The sequence below is a fragment of the Dendropsophus ebraccatus genome, chromosome 8 (assembly GCF_027789765.1).
Source record: "Dendropsophus ebraccatus isolate aDenEbr1 chromosome 8, aDenEbr1.pat, whole genome shotgun sequence".
In the NCBI taxonomy this organism is placed as follows: Eukaryota; Metazoa; Chordata; class Amphibia; order Anura; family Hylidae; genus Dendropsophus; species Dendropsophus ebraccatus.
Window position 1 is genome coordinate 98,763,718 of NC_091461.1, and position 21,811 is coordinate 98,785,528.

At 46.7% G+C, this 21,811-nt stretch overlaps 1 protein-coding gene across 1 annotated transcript; it reads right to left on the minus strand.

The window, feature by feature from the left end:
- Positions 1-11,572: 11,572 nt before the first annotated feature.
- PIK3R3 (phosphoinositide-3-kinase regulatory subunit 3) lies at positions 11,573-21,419 on the minus strand. Its single transcript, XM_069981179.1, has 10 exons — positions 21,208-21,419; positions 16,170-16,284; positions 15,481-15,579; positions 14,980-15,160; positions 14,769-14,894; positions 14,166-14,308; positions 13,907-14,083; positions 13,673-13,747; positions 13,413-13,583; positions 11,573-13,007 (listed from the first exon to the last, which is right to left on the minus strand). Exons 1-10 carry the CDS (start codon positions 21,323-21,325, stop codon positions 12,809-12,811), a joined length of 1,404 nt encoding a protein of 467 aa, XP_069837280.1. The 5' UTR covers positions 21,326-21,419; the 3' UTR covers positions 11,573-12,808.
- Between the last annotated feature and the right edge of the window lie 392 nt (positions 21,420-21,811).

Here is a 21,811-nt window from a genome sequence, read left to right on the forward strand (position 1 = left end):
TTTGAAGTACAATATAACTATTTCGCTTTTGTCGTTTGCTCGTTTACACCAATTCCACGAAGCGATTATCGTTAATAAGCGGTCGTTGGAGCGAGTTCATGAACTATAATCGTTCCGTGGAATAGGGTCTTTACTCCTTCTATTGACTCTTCAGTTGTCCTTGATCAGATTTATCGGAAGCTGCAGATTGTGGATCTCATGCCCTCATTGTGTTGGCTTCTTATTCACGGGATTATTCTTTTTTTATTTTTTAGACATTTTTCTTATTGAAAATTTACAATAATCCTAACTTACCCTTAAGTGAAGTGAGTTAAAAATGGCCAAAAGTACCCAGTGGTTGGTATACAGATGGGCATCAAAGCAAAAATACAATTATGATTAAAAAAAAAATTGACTTTGGAATGATGCCACACTGCCAACACACAGAGAGGGATGCCCTGCATCACATTTAGAAGAGTCCAGCCTGGCCCAAAGTGATTTTGGGTATAAAAAAAACTGGCATCAAAGTGGACAGATGGGCATTTTTTTCTGATTTAACGTAATAAAATAATGAAAGTAATGAAATAAGTAACTAGTGTTTTCAAAGGGTTAGATGAGTTTGGGCTGCTGATCTGCCCACTTTGATGCCAGTTTTTATACCCAGAACCACTTTAGGCCAGGCTGGACTCTCTTGGAGGTGATGTGGGGCATCGTTCTCTGTGTGCTGTGTGAGATGAGTGGCCCAAAGTCAATTTTTTGTTTTTACTTTCATGCCCATTAGTATGCCAACCACTGGGTACTTTCGGCCATTTTTATCTTCCTTCCCCTCAGGGCACTTCACATACTGGTAATTTTATGATAATTATAAATTGTCTTTAAGAAAAATGGCTGAAAAAATAAGAACAAGGAAAAATCTTGTGAATAAGAAACTAACTTCAGTTAGTTGTTACTTTGTGACATCTGCTGCGTCCTCGCTCTAAGGTTTCCGGACGGGAAAGTCCAGTCAGTAACATGCAAATAGTAGAAATCCACGGCACTCAATGTTATGCAGAAGTGAAAAAGTTTATTTTACAGTGAAAAAGAATAATGTATACTCCGACCAATATAAGATACTATGCAATAGAGATCATAATAGTGAGGCAAGCTTTCGGCCCTTCCCGGACCTTCTTCAGGCTAAAGGATCTCGTGTGCAGTGTGTAGCTGGGGTCTGGTGGAGACCAGACCCCAGCTACACACTGCACACGAGATCCTTTAGCCTGAAGAAGGTCCGGGAAGGGCCGAAAGCTTGCCTCACTATTATGATCTCTATTGCATAGTATCTTATATTGGTCGGAGTATACATTATTCTTTTTCACTGTAAAATAAACTTTTTCACTTCTGCATAACATTGAGTGCCGTGGATTTCTACTATTTGTTGGATACATGGTTGAAGAACCACAACCCACTGAGCACCTACTAGTGAGAGGTGTGCATCACCGATTTGCTCTACAGTCAGTAACATGATCCTGTGTCTGGTCCCGGATCTTTCATGTGTGAACAGCCCTCTGATCCTGAATTAACCCCTCCACCTGTCTGTATCTGGGTCACACATTGTCAGTGAATCACCTCGGTGGCGACTTCTGGCGCACACTTTCCTGTCACGTGGTGGCGCTGGATGTTTCTTTATCTTTGGATGATTAGATGTTGCAGATAATGATACTGCCATTGTCAGCTCCTGAAAGAGACTCTGAATGCGAAACGTGTAGATGTGAAGATGGCGGCCGGGTGGGAAGTTCTTCACTTTGGCTCTTCGGCTTTACAGAGACTTGTAAAGTCGCCACCACAAGTGTAAAGATTCTCTGCAGATACAGGGACATTCCGAACAATAAAAAACAGGAAGTACACTGTGATTGGACACGGATCGAATGAAAAATATGGTTTTCGAGAAAGTTGCGCTGCTTCTCTTTCACATGGTAAATGCTGTGCCTATGTTCTCTGCACCAATGTAAAACCGACAGTAGGCTGCAGTAACTTATAGTATTCATAAAGACTGGCAGGAAAATTAGGACCAATGAAAACCCCCAAGACCCAGCAAAGAGGCAGCACCATTGCCGGTGCTAATACATATATAATGATTTTATCACTTCTCTTTATGTACTCATATGAAAAGAGGTTCAAGCGAGTGATCGGACTCTGGGGCAGTAGGTGCAGGTACCTATGCCAGGAGCTGGGTGGAGCTGTTGATCAGTGCCTGGACCTAACATAGAATTTAAAGGAAGATAGCTTGAAGGTAGAGTTGCAAAAATGGGAGGGCCAAAGGGACCTCAGAGGGTCCGTCTGCCCAATATGAGGTATTGCCAACGTCATACAGCAGTCCATTCCATGAATGTCATCAGTCAATTGGTGCCTTCTCCGTCACCGGCAGCCCACACAGACAACATACGCTCATAGCCCACTTTGTCATCGTCATTATCCGATAATTTTTCAGGATGAAGTTTTGTTTTTTAATCAAGAAACTTACTGAAGTACTGGCTGAAAATTGTTTGTAGATCGGTGCAGAACCACATTTTATTTCTGTTGGTTCTAGCACGATCGTCCATTCTTTGTCATTTTGTTGCTGTATTTCACGATATAGACTAGGTCTGCGCCCCCATCCCCCATCTTCGCTTTTGGCCTCTCACACAACAAGTTCCAGATGTTCAGATTTTGCTGGTTGTTCCTGAATTTCCTTCTGAATCACTGCGCCCCTTATCCCTCCCCCCCTTCCAGAAGCTGCTCCAAAGCAAACAGCACCCCTCCCCCTGCGCCGCACCCCTTCTCTTGCCGCTCGCATCCTCTATACATTCGCTTTGAAATGTTCATCTGTTTATGTTGGTTTGCTGGTCGCAGCTTCACCTTCTCATTTCCTACATGGAGGGTGATGAGGGGAGTGCGGTCAGGGCCCAGGCCGGGGGCAATCACAGCGGCTCTTTCATTCCAGGCTGGGCTCTATGTATACAGGTGCAGGGCAGATCAGCGAGCGGGTTCCACCTCACATCCACCATCAATGGACACATTGTGCCCTGACAGGCGCTGACCACCAACCAAACCTCTGACCACCTGCAGCAGCCACAGAGGCCGGCTGCAGGCTCAGGTCAGGAGGCAGAATTCTCTGTGTCTGGCCGAATCTTGTAGTGATCAGCATCACTCTCATCATCATCAGTATGACTGTAGTACTTGGTGTCGCACCAGCATATTCTTTATTGTATATAGCAGTGCTTCTCAATTTCAGTCCTCAGGCCTCACCAACAGGTCATGTTTTGAGGATATTCCATACAAAGGACACCTGTGATAATATCTGATGCACTGAGTATAATTATATCACCTGTGAAATACTAGGGAAATCCTCAAAACCTGACCTGTTGGTGAGGCCTGAGGACTGGAATTGAGAAGCACAGGTATATAGAATGGCTTTGGGGATGATGGTAGTGATATGGGGAGATTAGATTGCAAATTTCTGGGGTCAGGGATGATGGGAGTGATCTGCTATGTATAGGAAGTATTCAATGACTGATGCTACAGCTCTTTCATAGACTTAAAAAGAAAAGTGCATATGACCGTCTCCTAAAAGGTACTGCAACTGTGGCGTGCACAACTCAGAAATGATGGGGTTATTCCTGTAATGGAAGGAAGACAGCTGTACATAATGGGGGAGATTTATCAAAGGGTGTAAAATTTAGACTGGTGCAAACTGCCCACAGCAACCAATCACAGCTCAGCTTTAGGCAGTGCTGAAAGGAAAGCTGAGCTGTGATTGGTTGCTGTGGGCAGTTTGCACCAGTCTAAATTTTACACCCTTTGATAAATCTCCCCCAATGTGTTTAACTCCTTCCTGCAAGAGTAAGATGGAGGATGGTGAGTGTCGTGTATGGAGTATTTTGCTCCCTGTGCTCTTACCCTCCAAAGAGCTGCACTCCATATATATATATTGGCTTTTACTAAAAACAGCCAGAGAACCGCCATTTTATAATCTCTAAACACCAAATTAAAAAAAAATATATCTAAATTTCATGCAGTAGATGATGACAGCTGGCAAACTCTCGAGGTAAGTGTCCCAACAACAGTGTCTGTAAGGATCTTCTAAATTATGTGATCGGGAACATGCAGAGCGCCATTGTTCTCATTCTCACTGATCACTATTTTTGAGCGCTTTTCTGGTATAATCTGGTAGATCTGGTGCGGGTGTCGTGTTGGTTTTGTACCTGAGGAAAGAACAGGAGGAGAGGGGGGAATATTGAAATTGCGAGGCTTAATGCTCGGATCAAACGACGATGAACATGTGGCGGGAGTCGTGGGGCTGTGGACATGGGGGGAGGTGACGGCGGTCCTGACCACACCTGCTTCCTCCAGGATGTGAGAGAATCATCCGATAAAACTGAGAGGGAAAATAAACAGCTTTCCACATTTACCGGGGATGAAATAAACCTGCGCTTTGGAGCGAATTACAGCGGATACGTGGCGGTTTGTTTGGTTACTGGATGAATGGCCTCCTGTGTTCTCAGCCGCAGCTCTGGCCAAGAGACTCAGAGGCTTCTGGGAGGTCAGTGGAAATCTTACTGCAGGAACAGAATTGTGAAGGCTACACGTATACATTTATACTGTACCATAGACGTTGTTCATTCAGTACTCCAGCACTGGTGCAATGTACAGCTGAATGCATACTGTGATTTTTTTGCACCATTCTTGCCAATTATCTTTGACAGTGGTGTTGGCTGCTGCTGTGGTCCTGCTGCTACCTGGCCCATAAGATCCTTTATTTCTCTTCATTTTTCCTCGTCTCACAGGGAGGGGATCTGATCAGAAATCAGATGGCGACATGGATCGCAACTGTATGAAACCGCCTTCATCTCTAGGACCATGACTGTGTGAAACTGACATAACCTCTCGGGGAACCTTTGACCCTCCAACTGTTGCAAAACTACAATCCCTATCATGCCTAGACAGCCAAAGCTCCATGAGATGATGTAGTAAAATGACGCTTTTGGTCAACTTCTTAGGAGCTCAAACCGTCACCAATGCAGAAACAGAAGACTTTATGGTGGCAGGTGGAACGAGCTAGTGTCTACTGCCCTGTGTCCTTCTGCTGCTTGGCTCATGGCGTCCTATTAGTATAATGTCATCAGTTCTGATACCAATACACTCCTCTTCTCAGCTCTGTAGTTCTCCTTGTGATAATTGTTGGGTGGAGTCTTTCTCCTGTCTCTGCCCATTTCCTGCAGCTTCAGGAGCGGCCTGGGCTGCTGCCCTGGTATAGTGTGACGGTCACCAGAGACTTGGTGCTGACAACAATCTGAGCATTGTGGGCGACTTCTTATGGCATTCTGCAGCATGGGTGGATATTAACCCCTTCAGCATCTAGCAGACTTGTCTAGGGGGACACATTCCAGCAAGGAAGACTTAAAGAGGCTTTCGTATGAGGAGCAGAGTGTGTGTGTGGACGTCCCAAGACATCGCTGACTCATGCTCCTATTTCTGCTTTGTTGCACCAGCCATACGGGTGAGCAAGCACATTGACCATGCTCCAAAGGAGAATACTGCTTCCACGAATATCGAGAACTATTCACAGCTGTGACCCATAAGACAAGGATCTCCCCCCAAATAAATAAGGTTTATTACCCAAATCACAAAAATCAATGCCACTGGCCTAGACCGTTAGAGGGGTACTCCGGCGAGAATCTTTTTCTTTCAAATCTACTGGTTTCCGAAAGTTATAAAGGTTTGTAAATTACTTATATTAAGTTCTAAAAGACTAGAGATTTTATCCGCTGCTTTATGTCCTGTAGGAAGTTGTGTATTCTTTCTAGTCTGACACAGTGCTCTCAGCTGCCATCTTTGTCCATGACGGGAACTGTCCAGAGCAGTAGCAAATCCACATAGTAAAACTCTCCTGCTTTGGACAGTTTCTGTCTCAGACAGAGGTGACAGTAGAGAGCATTGCGTCAGACTGAAGATAACACCATTTCCTGCAGGACATATAGTAGCTGATAAATATGGGAAGACTTGATTTTTAAATAGAAGTGATCTATAAAAGTTTCTGAAACCAGTCGATTTGAAGGAAAAAGATTTTCGACTGAGTACCCCTTTAAGATCAGAAGCCTCCATGTGGACATAGACTAAAGTCTGCTGTAGGGAATGACTACTATAGTCTGCCATACATTCCCCTGTAGTGAAGAGACGACACTCCCTTCATTCTGTATGGAGTGGCGCTGGACTTTTCTGGTCGGGGATTTGTCACTGCATCACTGAGCGAATGTGAAAAATGTTAAGATGAATCATAGACTGATTTTCAGGGATTTTTTTTCAGGGGAATTTTATGTAAAGTCCAGGCTCGTCTCTGAGAGCAGACCGCACCAGAGGACTGCCATGTATGCAGTTTTCTATTCTATTCTCTTGTACTAGGTCCTATGAGGTTTACCAGAGGACAAAAAGAAAAGGAAGCAGAAACCTTTCCACAGATGGCTTTGGTTACTGTCTCTGCTTTTGTCGATTACTGGATAAAATAGTAAGGATACGGCCACATAAAAATCCGCGGCCTTTACCGTAACTACAACGGAGTTAGAAAATCTGCTGGCAATCCTGGAGTAATGAACTGACCCCCCCCCCCCTTAGTGGGAGGAAACCCCCGCCCCTCTATGATAGGGTTCCATTGATTCTAATAGAGTCACATCATGGAGGTGCTGGGGTTTCTTCCCACTGGGGGTAGGTCGGCCCGCCTCCAGTGCTTCAGCCTGGGCCTGGTGGTATAGTCACTTTAAATACTGCAGGGGGTGAGAAGCACTTGTAAGCAAATCCTAACACGCTTGCAGCAGCGCTCTTCTTATAATCTGTAGGAAACTTTTACCTACAGTCACTAGAGGCCAGGAGCATCTCTTCCTTCAGGACACACACCTGTATCATAATCTCACTCCTTCAGTGCATGTGGGTACTGAAGGAAGAGATGCTCCAGGCATGAAGCTACTTGAGACCTAGAGAGAACACCAGTGATTTCAGGAAGATATATATATTTTTTATTTATTTTTCTCATTTTTTAATTAATTTTGGCTTTTTGCCCCAAGGAAGAAATTTACCCCTATAGATAGTATATATGGACCAAATAGGCCCTAATAAACTTTTCTAATGTGGAAACTACTTACTTCAGTGATTTGCCTACTCCTTCAGCCAACTTATTTACCTACCCACATTACTCCAGAGGACTCCTTGAGAGCAATATTAATGTTTGAAGCACAATAGATAAAGGAGGGTACTGGAACAATGCCAAGCCTAGTTGTGGCTAGAAGAAATTTTCCTAGTAGTCTGGGCCGAATGGAAATGCAAACGTGACCAACTCCAATCACCAAAGGGGCTCCCTGTGAGTCACTGAACATAACTGCAGCAGCATGGTCCATTTTTACTGCGGTGCTCTGTGGATTCAGAACAATGAAGCTCAAACTTGCGGCAATATATCATGACTACTATCAGGAATGAGTGTTTCTAGGCAAATTCATATGTCTGACAATCAGCTGCATTTAAAGAGCCTTTTACAGCCAAGCTGTGTCATGTATTGATCATTAGTAGAGATGAGGGAACCGGGTTCAGGTTTGAGTCCATCCGAACCCGAACATTCGGTATTTGATTAGCTGGGGCTGCTGAACTTGGATAAAGCTCTAAGGTTGTCTGGAAAACATGGATACAGCCAATGACTATATCCATGTTTTCCACATAGCCTTAGGGCTTTATCCAACTTCAGCAGCCACCGCTAATCAAATGCTGAAAGTTCGGGTTCGGATTGACTCGAGCATGCTTGAGATTTGCTCATCTCTAATAATTATTATCAAGATCTTGATATAACATGTTGCACAGAAGAAATAAGCTCATATTCATCTGGTGAGAGCTGGGTTCCTTCTATACATACCACTCAATGTCTCCACGTTGTGCACCACCAACCAGTGGAGTTCTGCCTTCCTACTCTCTACATGTATTGATAGTTGACCTCTTCTCTGTCACATATTAAATTACTATCCATGCGCTGCATTAGATCATTGACCTGAAGACCATGACATATGCAGCAATGTCCTTTGTAAGATATTAAGGATTTAAAAATTAGTAAAATAAGACACTGCAGCCAAATCAAGAAAATATCTTTTGTTTAATTCTGCAAGACAGGTAAGTATTATGGAACCATGTAAATGCTGTACACAGATCTGCCCCCATGACATAGGGGTATAACACAGCCGATACAGAGTATTGAACAATTAGAAACAAGTTCACTTGTAACAATAGCGCACCATGGTACCAAACCAAAAGCAAATACTGAGGGGTAAACACAAGTCACCAGATGGCACCGCGCAGGGCACACACCAAATCACAGCACATGGCAAGATAGTGGCACCATGAGGATAGGTGGCAATGAATCAGATTAGTCAGAATTGGGAGTCTGTCTGGGATGGTCAGAGGTAATGACAGTTTTTTTTTTCGTCAAGACTACGTTCTCAGTCTGGTTCTACCTGACACCACATAGTAAACAGAGCAGCCCCCAACCAGCGCTGGTAACATCTGGTGACTGGTATTTGTGATGAGAATCCTGCCTAACAACTACAGCATGATCTGTTGGAGAAACACGAAAACGTACACTTTGCTTCTTGTGAAAGCCATTTAATCTAGCTACATGATTTCCTCATGACACCATAAAGAGACAGAACGTTTTACACTAACAGTCAGTAACATAGTACCAAAGTTACATGCTGAAATTTAGTAAAACAGGAAGAAAAGTCCGTGAAGAATCAGAGGTGAGGCAGCGACATCCTGATCAAACCAGAAATGTGTACAAAAGCGGCTGAGTTTGTTCCTTTAAAATCCTAATGTCATCTTGCGTGCTCATGACCCCAGAAGCCCCCACCCCGATCCGGGTGTTAAAGACGAGCCAGGAATGACATGTGCAAACTTGTACTGCATCATAATAGCTTATTGGGTTCTAGTTCATGGAAACCTGTTTGCATATTCCTCCTCCTAAGCTTTAATATTAAACTGAAAAGCTTTCTGTCCTGCAGAGTACAAAACAATGGCGAACAATAAAACAATCCGGGCCCGCGTTGTCATCTGTGCCAGTGCTGCTAAAATGTAACGGATTGGTCTCAATAATGGGAGCACTGTCACTTCATTAAAAAAAACCAAAAACCTGGAGACTAATGAATATTGGGATCTATACCAGTGGCGAGATCTGTGGCTGTGCACATTTGTCCGTTCATCAGTGATTTCTAACCTCTGGCTCTTCAGCTGTTGCAAAACTACAACTCCCATCATTTCCTGACAGCAAAAGGCAACCACAGGATGGAGATCACAGCCCTATGGACACCTCCTCTAAAACCTTGGGGCCTTTACTATAGAACTAACATGAAGGGGCACAGTTCACAAAACCTTTCTAGCCTTCAGCCTCCCGCACAGGACTGTATTATAGCTCCGTAAAACCTCAGGGGCTGTAAATCCACACCCACAGCAGACAAGGGCTTTCATCCAGAATCCAGTTCTGTAGCCAGTGCAGATGCTGTGTTTGTAGTGTTGGGGGCGGGGGGGATTTCCCATAGAGATCACTGGGCTTTATAGATAGTGTCAATGGTAGGAAACTGCATGAGACATAATGCTTGTGCTATGTAGTAACTGGGGCAATGTCTGCATGAACGCCGATTTACCGCACCCCTCCTGATACCCTTACTGATGAAAAAGAAAAGTGCAACCTCTGACGTGGTGAACAAGAGGTATATGGTAGCATTGTGGATGGTCATGTTCACTTTTCCTTCTGTGACGATACTTTGAATTTAGACACATTTACATATATAATTGTATATGCACCTGGCCTCTAGAGACCATCAGAGAAGAAACTGCAGACCTAAGCACAGAGACATACAGAGTCTGCAAAAGGAAACGTGACCAGTGCAGAAAGTTACTGGAACACTAATCTTATTTCCTCTAGTTGTGCCCTTGTGGTGCCACAGCAGAAAAGAGAAGCTGCCAATGATACTGGTGATTGGAGTAACAAAATGCAACTGGTTAATGGGCCCTAAACTATCACAGTCGACCTCAACCACTGGAAACAGCTGCAAATTATCAGCCTGTGTAATGGAAGATCACACAGAACCCATGCAAGGGCATCAACTAGCGCAGGCAAAGAACTACCGCATCCCCTGCTAGAGTGCCCCTTTATGTTGCCATGAACATAAGATTATACATTAGCGAGTTTATACAGAAGTGTCCCAGGCTGAAACTATTTGTTGGTTTATTGTAAATCAAAAAGCCATACAAAGGCTTCTAGTAGAGGAGGGTCAATGAGGGCCCCGTCCACTAATCCATAACTGAAGAGACGCTCAGGTCTGGATACAATATATGTAACCAATGAAAATTAAGGGGGGGAAAAGCTAAGAGGCAAAAATGGATCAAACATAAAATATAGGTTACTTCAAACTTTCAACAAAAATCTAAAACTTGTAGACTTAGGATTCCCCTGAAACTGCAGAAACAGCGAGACGTAGAAAAACTCCCAACCTTCTATAAAAAACAGATCCCACAGATTGTTCAAGTACCAGGAATTCTATTGTCTTCTATTATAAAGACAAAAAGAAAACTATTCCCGCCTCGTGGCAGCAACGGTTTTCCCTTAACATTTGCGCAATACCAAAGGGCAGGGTAGTTGTCCTCCACTGTATCAGCAGAACAGAGGTTTCTCAGCTCTGGCAGAACCAACTTGACATCAGTCTATAAACTACCTCAAAAGTAAAAGCCACATGTGGATACTGCAAATGACTATAGAGATATGCCCCCCAAGGGGCATTGAGCCGAGGCCCCTGGCCAGCCATATGGCCCAAGCACTCCGGCCCTGGAAGGGAGAAGTGCTTCGCAAATGTTAAGCGACAGAAAAACAAAACCAAATATAATACTGACTTGCAAATTATCCTCATCAGAGTTACTGGAACAAGCAGGCAAATGGTGTCTGCGAACTGCAGCGACACACGTCCAACCAATGAGGATACACAAACCAGCAAGTCAGCAAGACAAAAAAAAACGCACATTTCATATTGCACAGTTATTCTCATGAGCGGTTTAATAAGACAGAGGATCAATCTGGAATGAGACTGAAATAAGAGGCCAATGGTCGAGCGGCCGGCAGACACGTCAACCCACCAGCCACAGTCACAATAACTTAATAGACTTTGATCTCTGCAATAAATGGCGTCCTAATAGAGCAAGAATAACGTTCTATAATATTAATTGTCTATGTGGCGATCCCTGCAGCCCCCACCGTCCAGCCCCCTGTTCCTCTGCTCTAGTGCATTACGCTTGGAGCTTTCAAATTCATTAATCTTCTGCCTTTCACCCATTTTGTACCAAGTGCCGAATGAGTGCAAAAAAACAAAAACAAAGTTGCTGTGCATCGGCCAGCATGGGTATAAAATGGGTAGAGAGACCACGCACGACAGAGAACACTGGAAGAGGTGGCAGATGCTTCTAGATGGCTTCATCTGCTCTGCACCAAAGTGGTTCATCGGGTCACATCGAGTTCCACCCTCGTTCAAATAAATTATCTGGTGAAATCACCATTAAACAAAAAAAAAAATTATATATATATTAAAAGAAAGCATCACATAGCTGCCATGATTAGATATCAAGTCTGTATCTAAGAGAAGAGTCCCTGACCTCCCAACTTCATAGATAGGGAGGATACTACCGGAGCTGCTCCCTGGGCAGCCGCCATTGCAAGGGACTCGTAAAGTGCACCCCTCATAGAGAACCGCTAGGGTTACCAGGTTAATCCCCCCCCATAATCTGCTGCAAGTGTTAGTTACATCATATTATTAAGGAGACCCAGACGGTACCCACAGCAATAAGAGGTTTTCCTTATAAAGCAGCTGTGGAGAGGGTGACAGTAGGACAGTGTCCATGTATCATGTGCACCCTCATTACCTGCCTGCTCTATGGAGGAAAAATGATTTGGTATCACGAGCCATCTAGAAGCACCGACCTGACAATACAAAACAAGTTATCCTCCCCACGAAGGAAAGACTCGGAGCGCCAGCTCCTGATCATTTACATTCCAAAGTAAAGTGTCCATTGTAACAAACTTTGGAAAAACAAACAAAAGGAAACAATATAACTGTGCGGATGGCGGTGGGGGTCATTACGTTGTGTAATGTGCTAGGCGACCGCCACCCAAACACAAAGAAAAGGAGAAACCATAGTGACAGATTAGTGTTCTTCTTTTAAACCACCTTTTTTTTTCGTCTTCAAGTTTTGGCATAGAAATCTGTGCAGGCGCCACGCAGTTCCCACGTAAGTGCTTAATCCAGCAACGAACAAAGTTTTGGTGGTTGAATTTGGTTAAAACTTTTGATGTTTCCTCACGTGTAGAGTTAGTGCGGTGGAAGCCAAAACTTTGTTTACTGTTGGAAAAATAAAGCAACTTTAATAGTAGTTCATGTTTCCGTACAGGAAAAAAAAAAGTGAATCTCGAGAATCCTTTGGTCTTCGTTCCCAAATCTCATGCTCCTTTCAATACCGCAGTGGAGCGGAAGTTCAGTGGATGTTGGTAACCAGGGCGGCGTCTTGCAATGTTGTACAGTGAGGAGTACGCCTCTCTTCTGGTCTCACAGCACAGCGGCAGGAAGCAGCGGGAGCCCTCGGATTTGTCGCCATCTTGCGCTGCCGCGTCTCCCTTCGTTTCACATTCACAAATTCACTTCTTGTGCAAAACAAGCAGTCTAAGTAGAAAGAATGCCCTCGTAGTTCTAGTAAAAACCGTAGAAAAGATCCAGAATAGCCAGCGTCATCCTCCTCCGGCAGGGGCTTATCTGCACAGGGAGGATATGTGTGCGTAGACGGGATAGGCCAGCCTGACGTTCAGAGAATCGTTATGTTGGATGAGGGACGTGTGCTGGTAATGAAGCACCAACTCCTTCAGTGTGCTGTACAGATTATATGGCTCTGCAAACCCGAAGCCTCGAGACGTGCCGTATATGACGCAATGCTTGACGTCACCATCCGCCCTAAACAAAGGGAAGACAACAAGGCGGCAATTACTATACAGACAGGAGCCTTCAGCGCAGCCACGAGGCCGCTGTGACGTGGTAAACGTAAATTCACATTGAGAAGGATGTACTTCACTCAAGCCCCCAATTTTCCTTCTCCATTCATATAAGCAGCACAATCCCACTCTACATACTTTACACCAGCAGAACAGAGAGTATTGCTTAGGGGTATAATAATGGAAACAGTCAGAAGCAAGTATAATTGTGTATAATGTATAAATGTTGACGTGAATCAGGTTTATGGTGGAAAGAACCTTTACAAGAATGTCTGCAGATACCCCCTGGGTCCTTTTATGGGTCCTAGATCGGCTGACTAAAGTGACAAAGAAAACCGTTAAAAAAAATACAATTAATATAACTTACACTACAGAACAGGCATAGCAGCCCTTCTTGCTGCTTTCTCGGATAAGAAATGCGCCATCAGGCTTTCCTTGCAGTAATTCTTCTGCTTTTATCCGGTTAATGTCCCCCACAAACCAGGTCTTTTCATTGTAGTGAGGCAGACACTCATCCTCCTCGCACAGGAAGTACGGCCTGGTACGGGAGAGGGAAACACTGGTTAAGGGTGTGAACACATGCGCAATGCTCTAGCCACAGCCGCCCTTCTGGCACTGAACACTTACTCATCAAGATTCTCGTTCTTAATTCCCAGCCATTCATTGATGCGCTTCTGCCGCACGCCTTTGTGATTGAGCCATCTGCCGGGAGGAAAAAAAAAACGACTTCTCCTTTATTACACCATACAAAGGATAGATTCACAGAAACATGGAGAGGGGTTGGGGATGAGGGCACTAAACACTATCGCACGGTGGTCCCAGTAACCCATGTATAGAGAGGAGCCCCAAGTAATCACTTACACCAGGTACTGGTCCCGTATCTTCCGCAGCTGGATCAGGTCGGGTTTGATGCTGTTCATCTTCTTGTCAATTTCCCGGTTGTCCAGCGCCTGTTTCTTCAGGTCCTGTTCCAGTCGCAGTTTGCTGTCATGAATTTCCCCCAGTCGCGACTTCAGTTTCTCATAATTAATCATTATTCTGAAAAAGCAGGGCAGAAAGGCAAAGTCAGAATCCGCAGAGATAATACTGGAGTAAGGCACAGGACAGAGTGTGTGCGCACCTCTCTATCTCGTTGTCGCTAGCCTCTCGTCGGAAGCGCTCCATAATCTCTTTACTGTATCGCTCCTGGGAATGACACTGCTCCTCAAAGATCTTGATAGTCTCATTGAAAGCTTCAATCGCTGTCCGCTTCATCTGAATCTCCTGTAAGACGCAGACACGACAATGCTCAGGTTACAGGGGCAGAAAACACAGACTTTCTTCTTGTCACATAACCCAGAGGGGCCACCCCGAAGACAAAATCAGAATATCAATCAATTATTAGCTAAGGGGGAGATTTATCAACCTGGTGTAAAGTAGAACTGTCTTAGTTGCCCCTAGCAACCAATCAGATTACGTCTTATTTTTTAAAGAATCTGTGAGGGATGAATGGTGGAATCTGATTGGTTGCACCAGTTTGATAAATCTCCCCCTAAGTCCTTATAGTGAAGAGACCAAGGGGTAGACCTCATGTCTGAATGAGGATTAAGTCTTCATAAGATGGATCAGTCTACAAGCAGTAGGCCATGAGGCTCCTGATATATAAGCGGAGGAGGGGGATGGTTGGCCATGAGAAACTAGCATAATTATATTTAGCAGGGCTGCCATCACACAGATCACTGACCTGAGACGTCTTGGTGTACTCCTCATACAGTCCATCGTACTCTTTACTTTTGTCCTGGAACTGGCTGTGATATTCCTGGAGTTTCTTCCCCACAGCATCGATGTTATCCTCCTTAACTAACTGGTCCTGTGCACAACAAAGGGCAACGGACTGTCACTTGGGGAAGCTTTAAATGGCAGCACCAATCACTCGTGGGCTGGAGGTCACTCACCTGCTGGTAACGTGAGACGGGATATAGCAGCTTTACGTCCAGCTTGGGATTGTACTGGGCCAGAGACTCATGTCTGTAGTGGTTGATCAGCTCCACAACAGATATAAAGGTCAGCGGATCGGAAAAGCCGTATTTTCCATCTCTGTGGTAAATCTTTATCAGTTTGTTGTTCCCGCCCTTCCTGCAATGAAGCAAACAGAAAATGGTCAGAAGGGAGGAAAATAATTTTATAGTCAGGTCAGGGGGCCCCAAGGTACTAACTTCTGGGATCGAACCGTAAACCAGGATGCAATTTACACACGGCCATTATTAGATCACCCGTTCCCCTGAGCAACAACAAATCTTTATACAGTAGAGTCCATGTACAACTCAGCCCACATACATCACACCACTCATCAGAGAACAAGTGCAGGCATAACAAAGCATATTAACAAATCCCTAAAATGAAGGTGGGGCTTATCCTGTGTCATGTGACCCCAGCCACTGTTTGCTGCCACCTACCGGAGGGTGAGTGTGTAGTCTCCTTGCATCTTAGTGGAGGCATCGCGGACCAAAAACGTCCCATCCGGCATATCCCGCAGCTTATCGTTGACTTCTTCCCTGGTGACAGAAACCAAAGAGATTAACAGAAAATCCCCCGATGAAGCCCAGGAAAGGTGAAACACGTAAAGGCACAGTATCCAGACTCCAGCTGAGTGTAGACAGCTCTGCTCTTTGATCCTGCATTGTTGCCTGCTACGTAACAATGGGCAGTATCTAACATCAGTGTGACCTGAGCCCTTGTGCTTTGTTTGGGATCGCTACTTGTTTGCACAAACTTGAAAATTAGGGTTTGGCAACGTTGGTTTGAACCGAAACACTCAGCATTTGGCTCCTGGAGAACTTGGATGCAGCCCTAGGGCTGACGAGGAATATGGATACAGCCTATGGCTCCCTAGGGCTGCATCTAACTTCTCCAATCGCTAGGAGTCAAATGCAGCATTCAGACCAAAGTTTCCGGCAAGTTCACTCAACACTAATTGCTATGTATCAGGGACTTTCTGCGGGCGTCTTTTTTTGTACTAAAAGATTTCTTAGTGTTATTGAGTAACATCTCGTGACTTGCAATCCTTTCTTTTTATTTATGTAAGAAACCAATGAGAGCAGGCGCCACATTACAGCCCGATACTGGGTACAGCAAGATTTGTTACCTTGAGATGTCTCCCCAGTACCACTCCGCGTCCTCCAGGGGCGCCGTGCCGGAGCTGTCCTTACTGCTGCTGTTACACACAGGACCCATCGACCTTGCGGGTTTAGGAGGAAGAGCTGAAAAATCCCAAATGAGAATGGAGTTTAGAAAAGAAACAAGGGGAGGGGTGTAACGGGTGATTCGGTTAATGATGGGATCATTTGTCCGTTGTCACATAAGACTTTTCCCATCACAGTGCACGGACAGAATAATAATTCACTTTGTAAAGTTTTGGATCTTGACAATTCTGAGCTTTGTGGATCTTTTCACTTCTGTCTCTGAAGAGCCCTCCCCACCAAGTATCAGAGAAAGCCACAAGGAACATACAACACCCAGTAGTCGTAACACCCCTCAAAACAGAACACACAACCGCCGGAATACAGGAGCCAAAATGCCCTAAATAATGAACATATTAAACCCCAAATATAGGAGCCGCAACACCCCAAATGCACTTACACTGCACTGGGCTGAACGTGCCTGGCAGCAGCAGCTCTGAGGGTAAGCTTACTCCATGGCTGCTTGCTGGTAACCCTAATCCTCCTCAGCTCACATCCAGCCTGATTTCTCTCCTAAATCCCAAATCAGACGCCGTTGGCAAAAAGTAATCTCTGAATGGAGACAGAGCAGCAGCCAATCAGGGGCCGCCAAAGGAATCGTACGTTACTGACGTTCAGCTGCATAAAGTGCATGTGTGGGGGAAGCAGCAGGTAGTCTCAGCCGTGCGCGGTTAACGCTTACAGGGGAGGTTCAGAGCAGTGGGACGCGTTCACACCTGCAGCTTGGGAAGGGGAAGGACACAAGACCTCCGAAAAAGACACAAACCGTAAAAAGTTATTCAAAGTGACAGATCCCAAAAATCAGCCCGGGACAGCGCAGAGACTTTATAAAGTCCATATCGGACAAAGACTGAACACATCCGCTCTCAGCAAAGACCCAAGGGTGCACCACAACGCCGCACAAGATTCCCCCCACATATCAGTTACAACAAGTGAAGCGACTCCTCCAGTCCAACACTGTGCAGAACCCCTATATACCACTGCCCCCGCTCATCCTGACACTGTACAGAACCCCTATATACCACTGCCCCCGCACATCCTGACACTGCACAGAACCCCTATATACCACTGCCCCCGCACATCCTGACACTGTACAGAACCCCTATATACCACTGCCCCCGCTCATCCTGACACTGTACAGAACCCCTATATACCACTGCCCCCGCACATCCTGACACTGCAGAGAACCCCTATATACCACTGCCCCCGCACATCCTGACACTGTACAGAACCCCTATATACCACTGCCCCCGCACATCCTGACACTGTATAGAACCCCTATATACCACTGCCCCCGCACATCCTGACACTGTACAGAACCCCTATATACCACTGCCCCGCACATCCTGACACTGTACAGAACCCCTATATACCACTGCCCCCACACATCCTGACACTGTACAGAACCCCTATATACCACTGCCCCCGCACATCCTGACACTGCACAGAACCCCTATATACCACTGCCCCCGCACATCCTGACACTGTACAGAACCCCTATATACCACTGCCCCCGCACATCCTGACACTGTACAGAACCCCTGTATACCACTGCCCCCGCACATCCTGACACTGCACAGAACCCCTATATACCACTGCCCCCGCACATCCTGACACTGTACAGAACCCCTGTATACCACTGCCCCCGCACATCCTGACACTGTACAGAACCCCTATATACCACTGCCCCCCCACATCCTGACACTGTACAGAACCCCTATATACCAATGCCCCCGCACATCCTGACACTGTACAGAACCCCTATATACCACTGCCCCGCACATCCTGACACTGTACAGAACCCCTATATACCACTGCCCCCACACATCCTGACACTGTACAGAACCCCTGTATACCACCGGCCCCCTCACATCCTGACACTGTACAGAACCCCTATATACCACTGCCCCCGCACATCCTGACACTGTACAGAACCCCTATATACCACTGCCCCCGCACATCCTGACACTGTACAGAACCCCTATATACCACTGCCCCCCCACATCCTGACACTGTACAGAACCCCTATATACCACTGCCCCCGCACATCCTGACACTGTACAGAACCCCTGTATACCACTGCTCCCACACATCCTGACACTGTACAGAACCCCTATATACCACTGCCCCCACACATCCTGACACTGTACAGAACCCCTGTATACCACTGGCCCCCCTACATCCTGACACTGTACAGAACCCCTATATACCACTGCCCCCGCACATCCTGACACTGCACAGAACCCCTATATACCACTGCCCCCACACATCCTGACACTGTACAGAACCCCTGTATACCACCGGCCCCCTCACATCCTGACACTGTACAGAACCCCTGTATACCACTGCTCCCACACATCCTGACACTGTACAGAACCCCTATATACCACTGCCCCCACACATCCTGACACTGTACAGAACCCCTGTATACCACCGGCCCCCTCACATCCTTACACTGTACAGAACCCCTATATACCACTAAGCCTGACACACTATACCAGATGCCTTCGTACCACACAATCCTGACTTTGTGCAGAACCCCTATATACCACTGATCACCATGCATCTGACACACTGTGCAGAACCCCTATATACTGTAGCAGTTACCCCGACACATCCTGACACACTGTGCAGAACCCCTATATACTGTAGCAGTTACCCCGACACATCCTGACACACTGTGCAGAACCCCTATATACTGTAGCAGTTACCCCGACACATCCTGACACACTGTGCAGAACCCCTATATACTGTAGCAGTTACCCCGACACATCCTGACACACTGTGCAGAACCCCTATATACTGTAGCAGTTACCCCGACACATCCTGACACACTGTGCAGAACCCCTATATACTGTAGCAGTTACCCCGACACATCCTGACACACTGTGCAGAACCCCTATATACTGTAGCAGTTACCCCGACACATCCTGACACACTGTGCAGAACCCCTATATACTGTAGCAGTTACCCCGACACATCCTGACACACTGTGCAGAACCCCTATATACTGTAGCAGTTACTCCGACACATCCTGACACACTGTGCAGAACCCCTATATACTGTAGCAGTTACTCCGACACATCCTGACACACTGTGCAGAACCCCTATATACTGTAGCAGTTACCCCGACACATCCTGACACACTGTGCAGAACCCCTATATACTGTAGCAGTTACTCCGACACATCCTGACACACTGTGCAGAAGTCCTGATCAGCGCCAGGGGTCCACATAGGGGTCCACAAGCTCATTACAAGGCCCCAGGGACTGACAATCCATCCATGACTGCCGCAGGAGACTACAACTCCCACCAGACACTAAGCGAGAGGGGTGAGACGTCTGCAGAGAGTCTTGGTTCAGCGACGGCAGCCATCGCTCAGAGAGTGGCAGGCACTGGGTTAATCCAGTTACCATGACGTAACCATAAAGAAACGGAACAAAAGCATCAGGCACAGAGCTGTGGCTCCGAGGACAATGCACCGAGTGGCCCCCCGGGCCCTGTACATGCCGACTGCGCCAAACTCCTCCACAGCCACTAACATATAATCCCGAATGTCAGCGACAAAGGAGACAAAGTTACTCAGTGCCCCCCCACCCCATTACCAACACTGGAGGGGAGGGGGTGAAGCTGGGCCCCAACATGTCCCCTCCGCACACTGACACATAAGCCGGTGCCGGCGGTCCCCCATTACGTAATGCATCCAGTGACCTTTCCGCGAGAGCCAGGTAACAGCTGCATCTGTCACACCGCCGCTCCTTCCTGGAGCACAGAAGTGGGGGGCACTTATGTCATCCAGCAAAAGCGGGGGGCACTTATGTCATCAGGCAGCAGCGGGTCGAACTAATGTCATCCAGCAGAAGTGGGGTGCATGTATGTCATCCAGCAGAAGTGGGGTGCATGTATGTCATCCAGCAGAAGTGGGGTGCATGTATGTCATCCAGCAGAAGTGGGGTGCATGTATGTCATCCAGCAGAAGTGGGGTGCATGTATGTCATCCAGCAGAAGTGGGGTGCACTTATGTCATCAGGCAGCAGCGGGGGGAACTAATGTCATCCAGCAGAAGTGGGGTGCACGTATGTCATCCAGCAGAAGTGGGGGGGAACTAATGTCATCCAGCAGAAACGAGGTGCACGTATGTCATCCAGCATGTGGGGTGCATGTATGTCATCCAGCATAAGTGGGGTGCACGTATGTCATCCAGCAGAAGCGGGGTGCACGTATGTCATCCAGCATAAGTGGGGTGCACGTATGTCATCCAGCAGAAGTGGGGTGCATGTATGTCATCCAGCAGAAGTGGGGTGCATGTATGTCATCCAGCAGAAGTGGGGTGCATGTATGTCATCCAGCATAAAAGGGGTGCACGTATGTCATCCAGCAGAAGTGGGGTGCACGTATGTCATCCAGCATAAGTGGGGTGCACGTATGTCATCCAGCAGAAGTGGGGTGCATGTATGTCATCCAGCAGAAGTGGGGTGCATGTATGTCATCCAGCAGAAGTGGGGTGCACGTATGTCATCCAGCAGAAGTGGGGTGCATGTATGTCATCCAGCAGAAGTGGGGTGCATGTATGTCATCCAGCAGAAGTGGGGGGCACTGTAAAGTGTCGCAGCACAGGAAGGGGGCGCACTCTGGATGCACACTGGACATATATGGGGGTACACTCTGCATAGATAGCTATTCTCAGCACTCTTGGGATATATATATAGGGGTGCACATATAAAATGAAGGTGCACAATAGATATATTGGGGTACACTGTATGTATTTAGGGGTATACTCTGGATATGTATATATTGGGGTGTACACTGGACACATACAGAAAGCACCATATATATAGGGGTGCACTGCATATATATATATATATATATTGAGGGTGGACATATATATTGGGGTGTACTCAGGCGATTTATGGGGGGCACATGATGTAATGGGGGAGGGGTTACCTGGCGGCGGGGTGTCCATCTCGATGTAGAAGATGAGCTCGGCGGAGTAGGGCATGATGCTGGGCTCCGGGCTGTGCATCCTCCGCGCTCCCCGCTCCCATCTCCGCTCTCCGCTCATCACATTTCATTATAAGAGCAGCATGCGCCAACCGGCAACCTGCCGGACTCTACCACCTCGCCTGCCGGGAGGGGAGGACAGGTGGGCGGGGACCTGCCAAAAACGGAGCCTCGCACAACCTGATGTGCGGGAGAAGTCCTCGGGGGGTGGGAGATGCAGAGGGAACGAATACGATGAGCCCCGAAACTGCCGCACCACCCCTACATTTTATCAGCGGTACCGGTACCAAAGGACGACCCCCCCGCAACAGTCAAGAGAAAAGCGCGCTTGGTATAGTCCGAAAACTGGCCTCAAGCCAAAGCCGTTACAGGCAGGCGGGGGTGGGGCCAGGGCTTAGAGACGTCGGAATCAAAGTGTGATTGGCTGCAGTAGAAGCGCGGTGGGGAGTGGAGGAGTGCGTTCATTGGCTGGAGAGGATCCATGGGCGGGACGTTCTCGCAGCTCGCTGTCTTTGTCTGCCTGGAAAACGCGAGAGCTTAGGGGACG

Bases quoted from the DNA above. Each gene is read 5' to 3' on its own strand.
- PIK3R3 (XM_069981179.1), bottom strand. From the start codon at position 21,325: ATGAGCGGAGAGCGGAGATGGGAGCGGGGAGCGCGGAGGATGCACAGC. The intron at 14,895-14,979 runs GTGAGTGACCTC...TGTTGTGCACAG, and splicing joins CCGTCTCACGTTACCAGCAG to GACCAGTTAGTTAAGGAGGA. The intron at 13,748-13,906 runs GTAAGTGATTAC...TCCTCCCGGCAG, and splicing joins ATACGGGACCAGTACCTGGT to ATGGCTCAATCACAAAGGCG.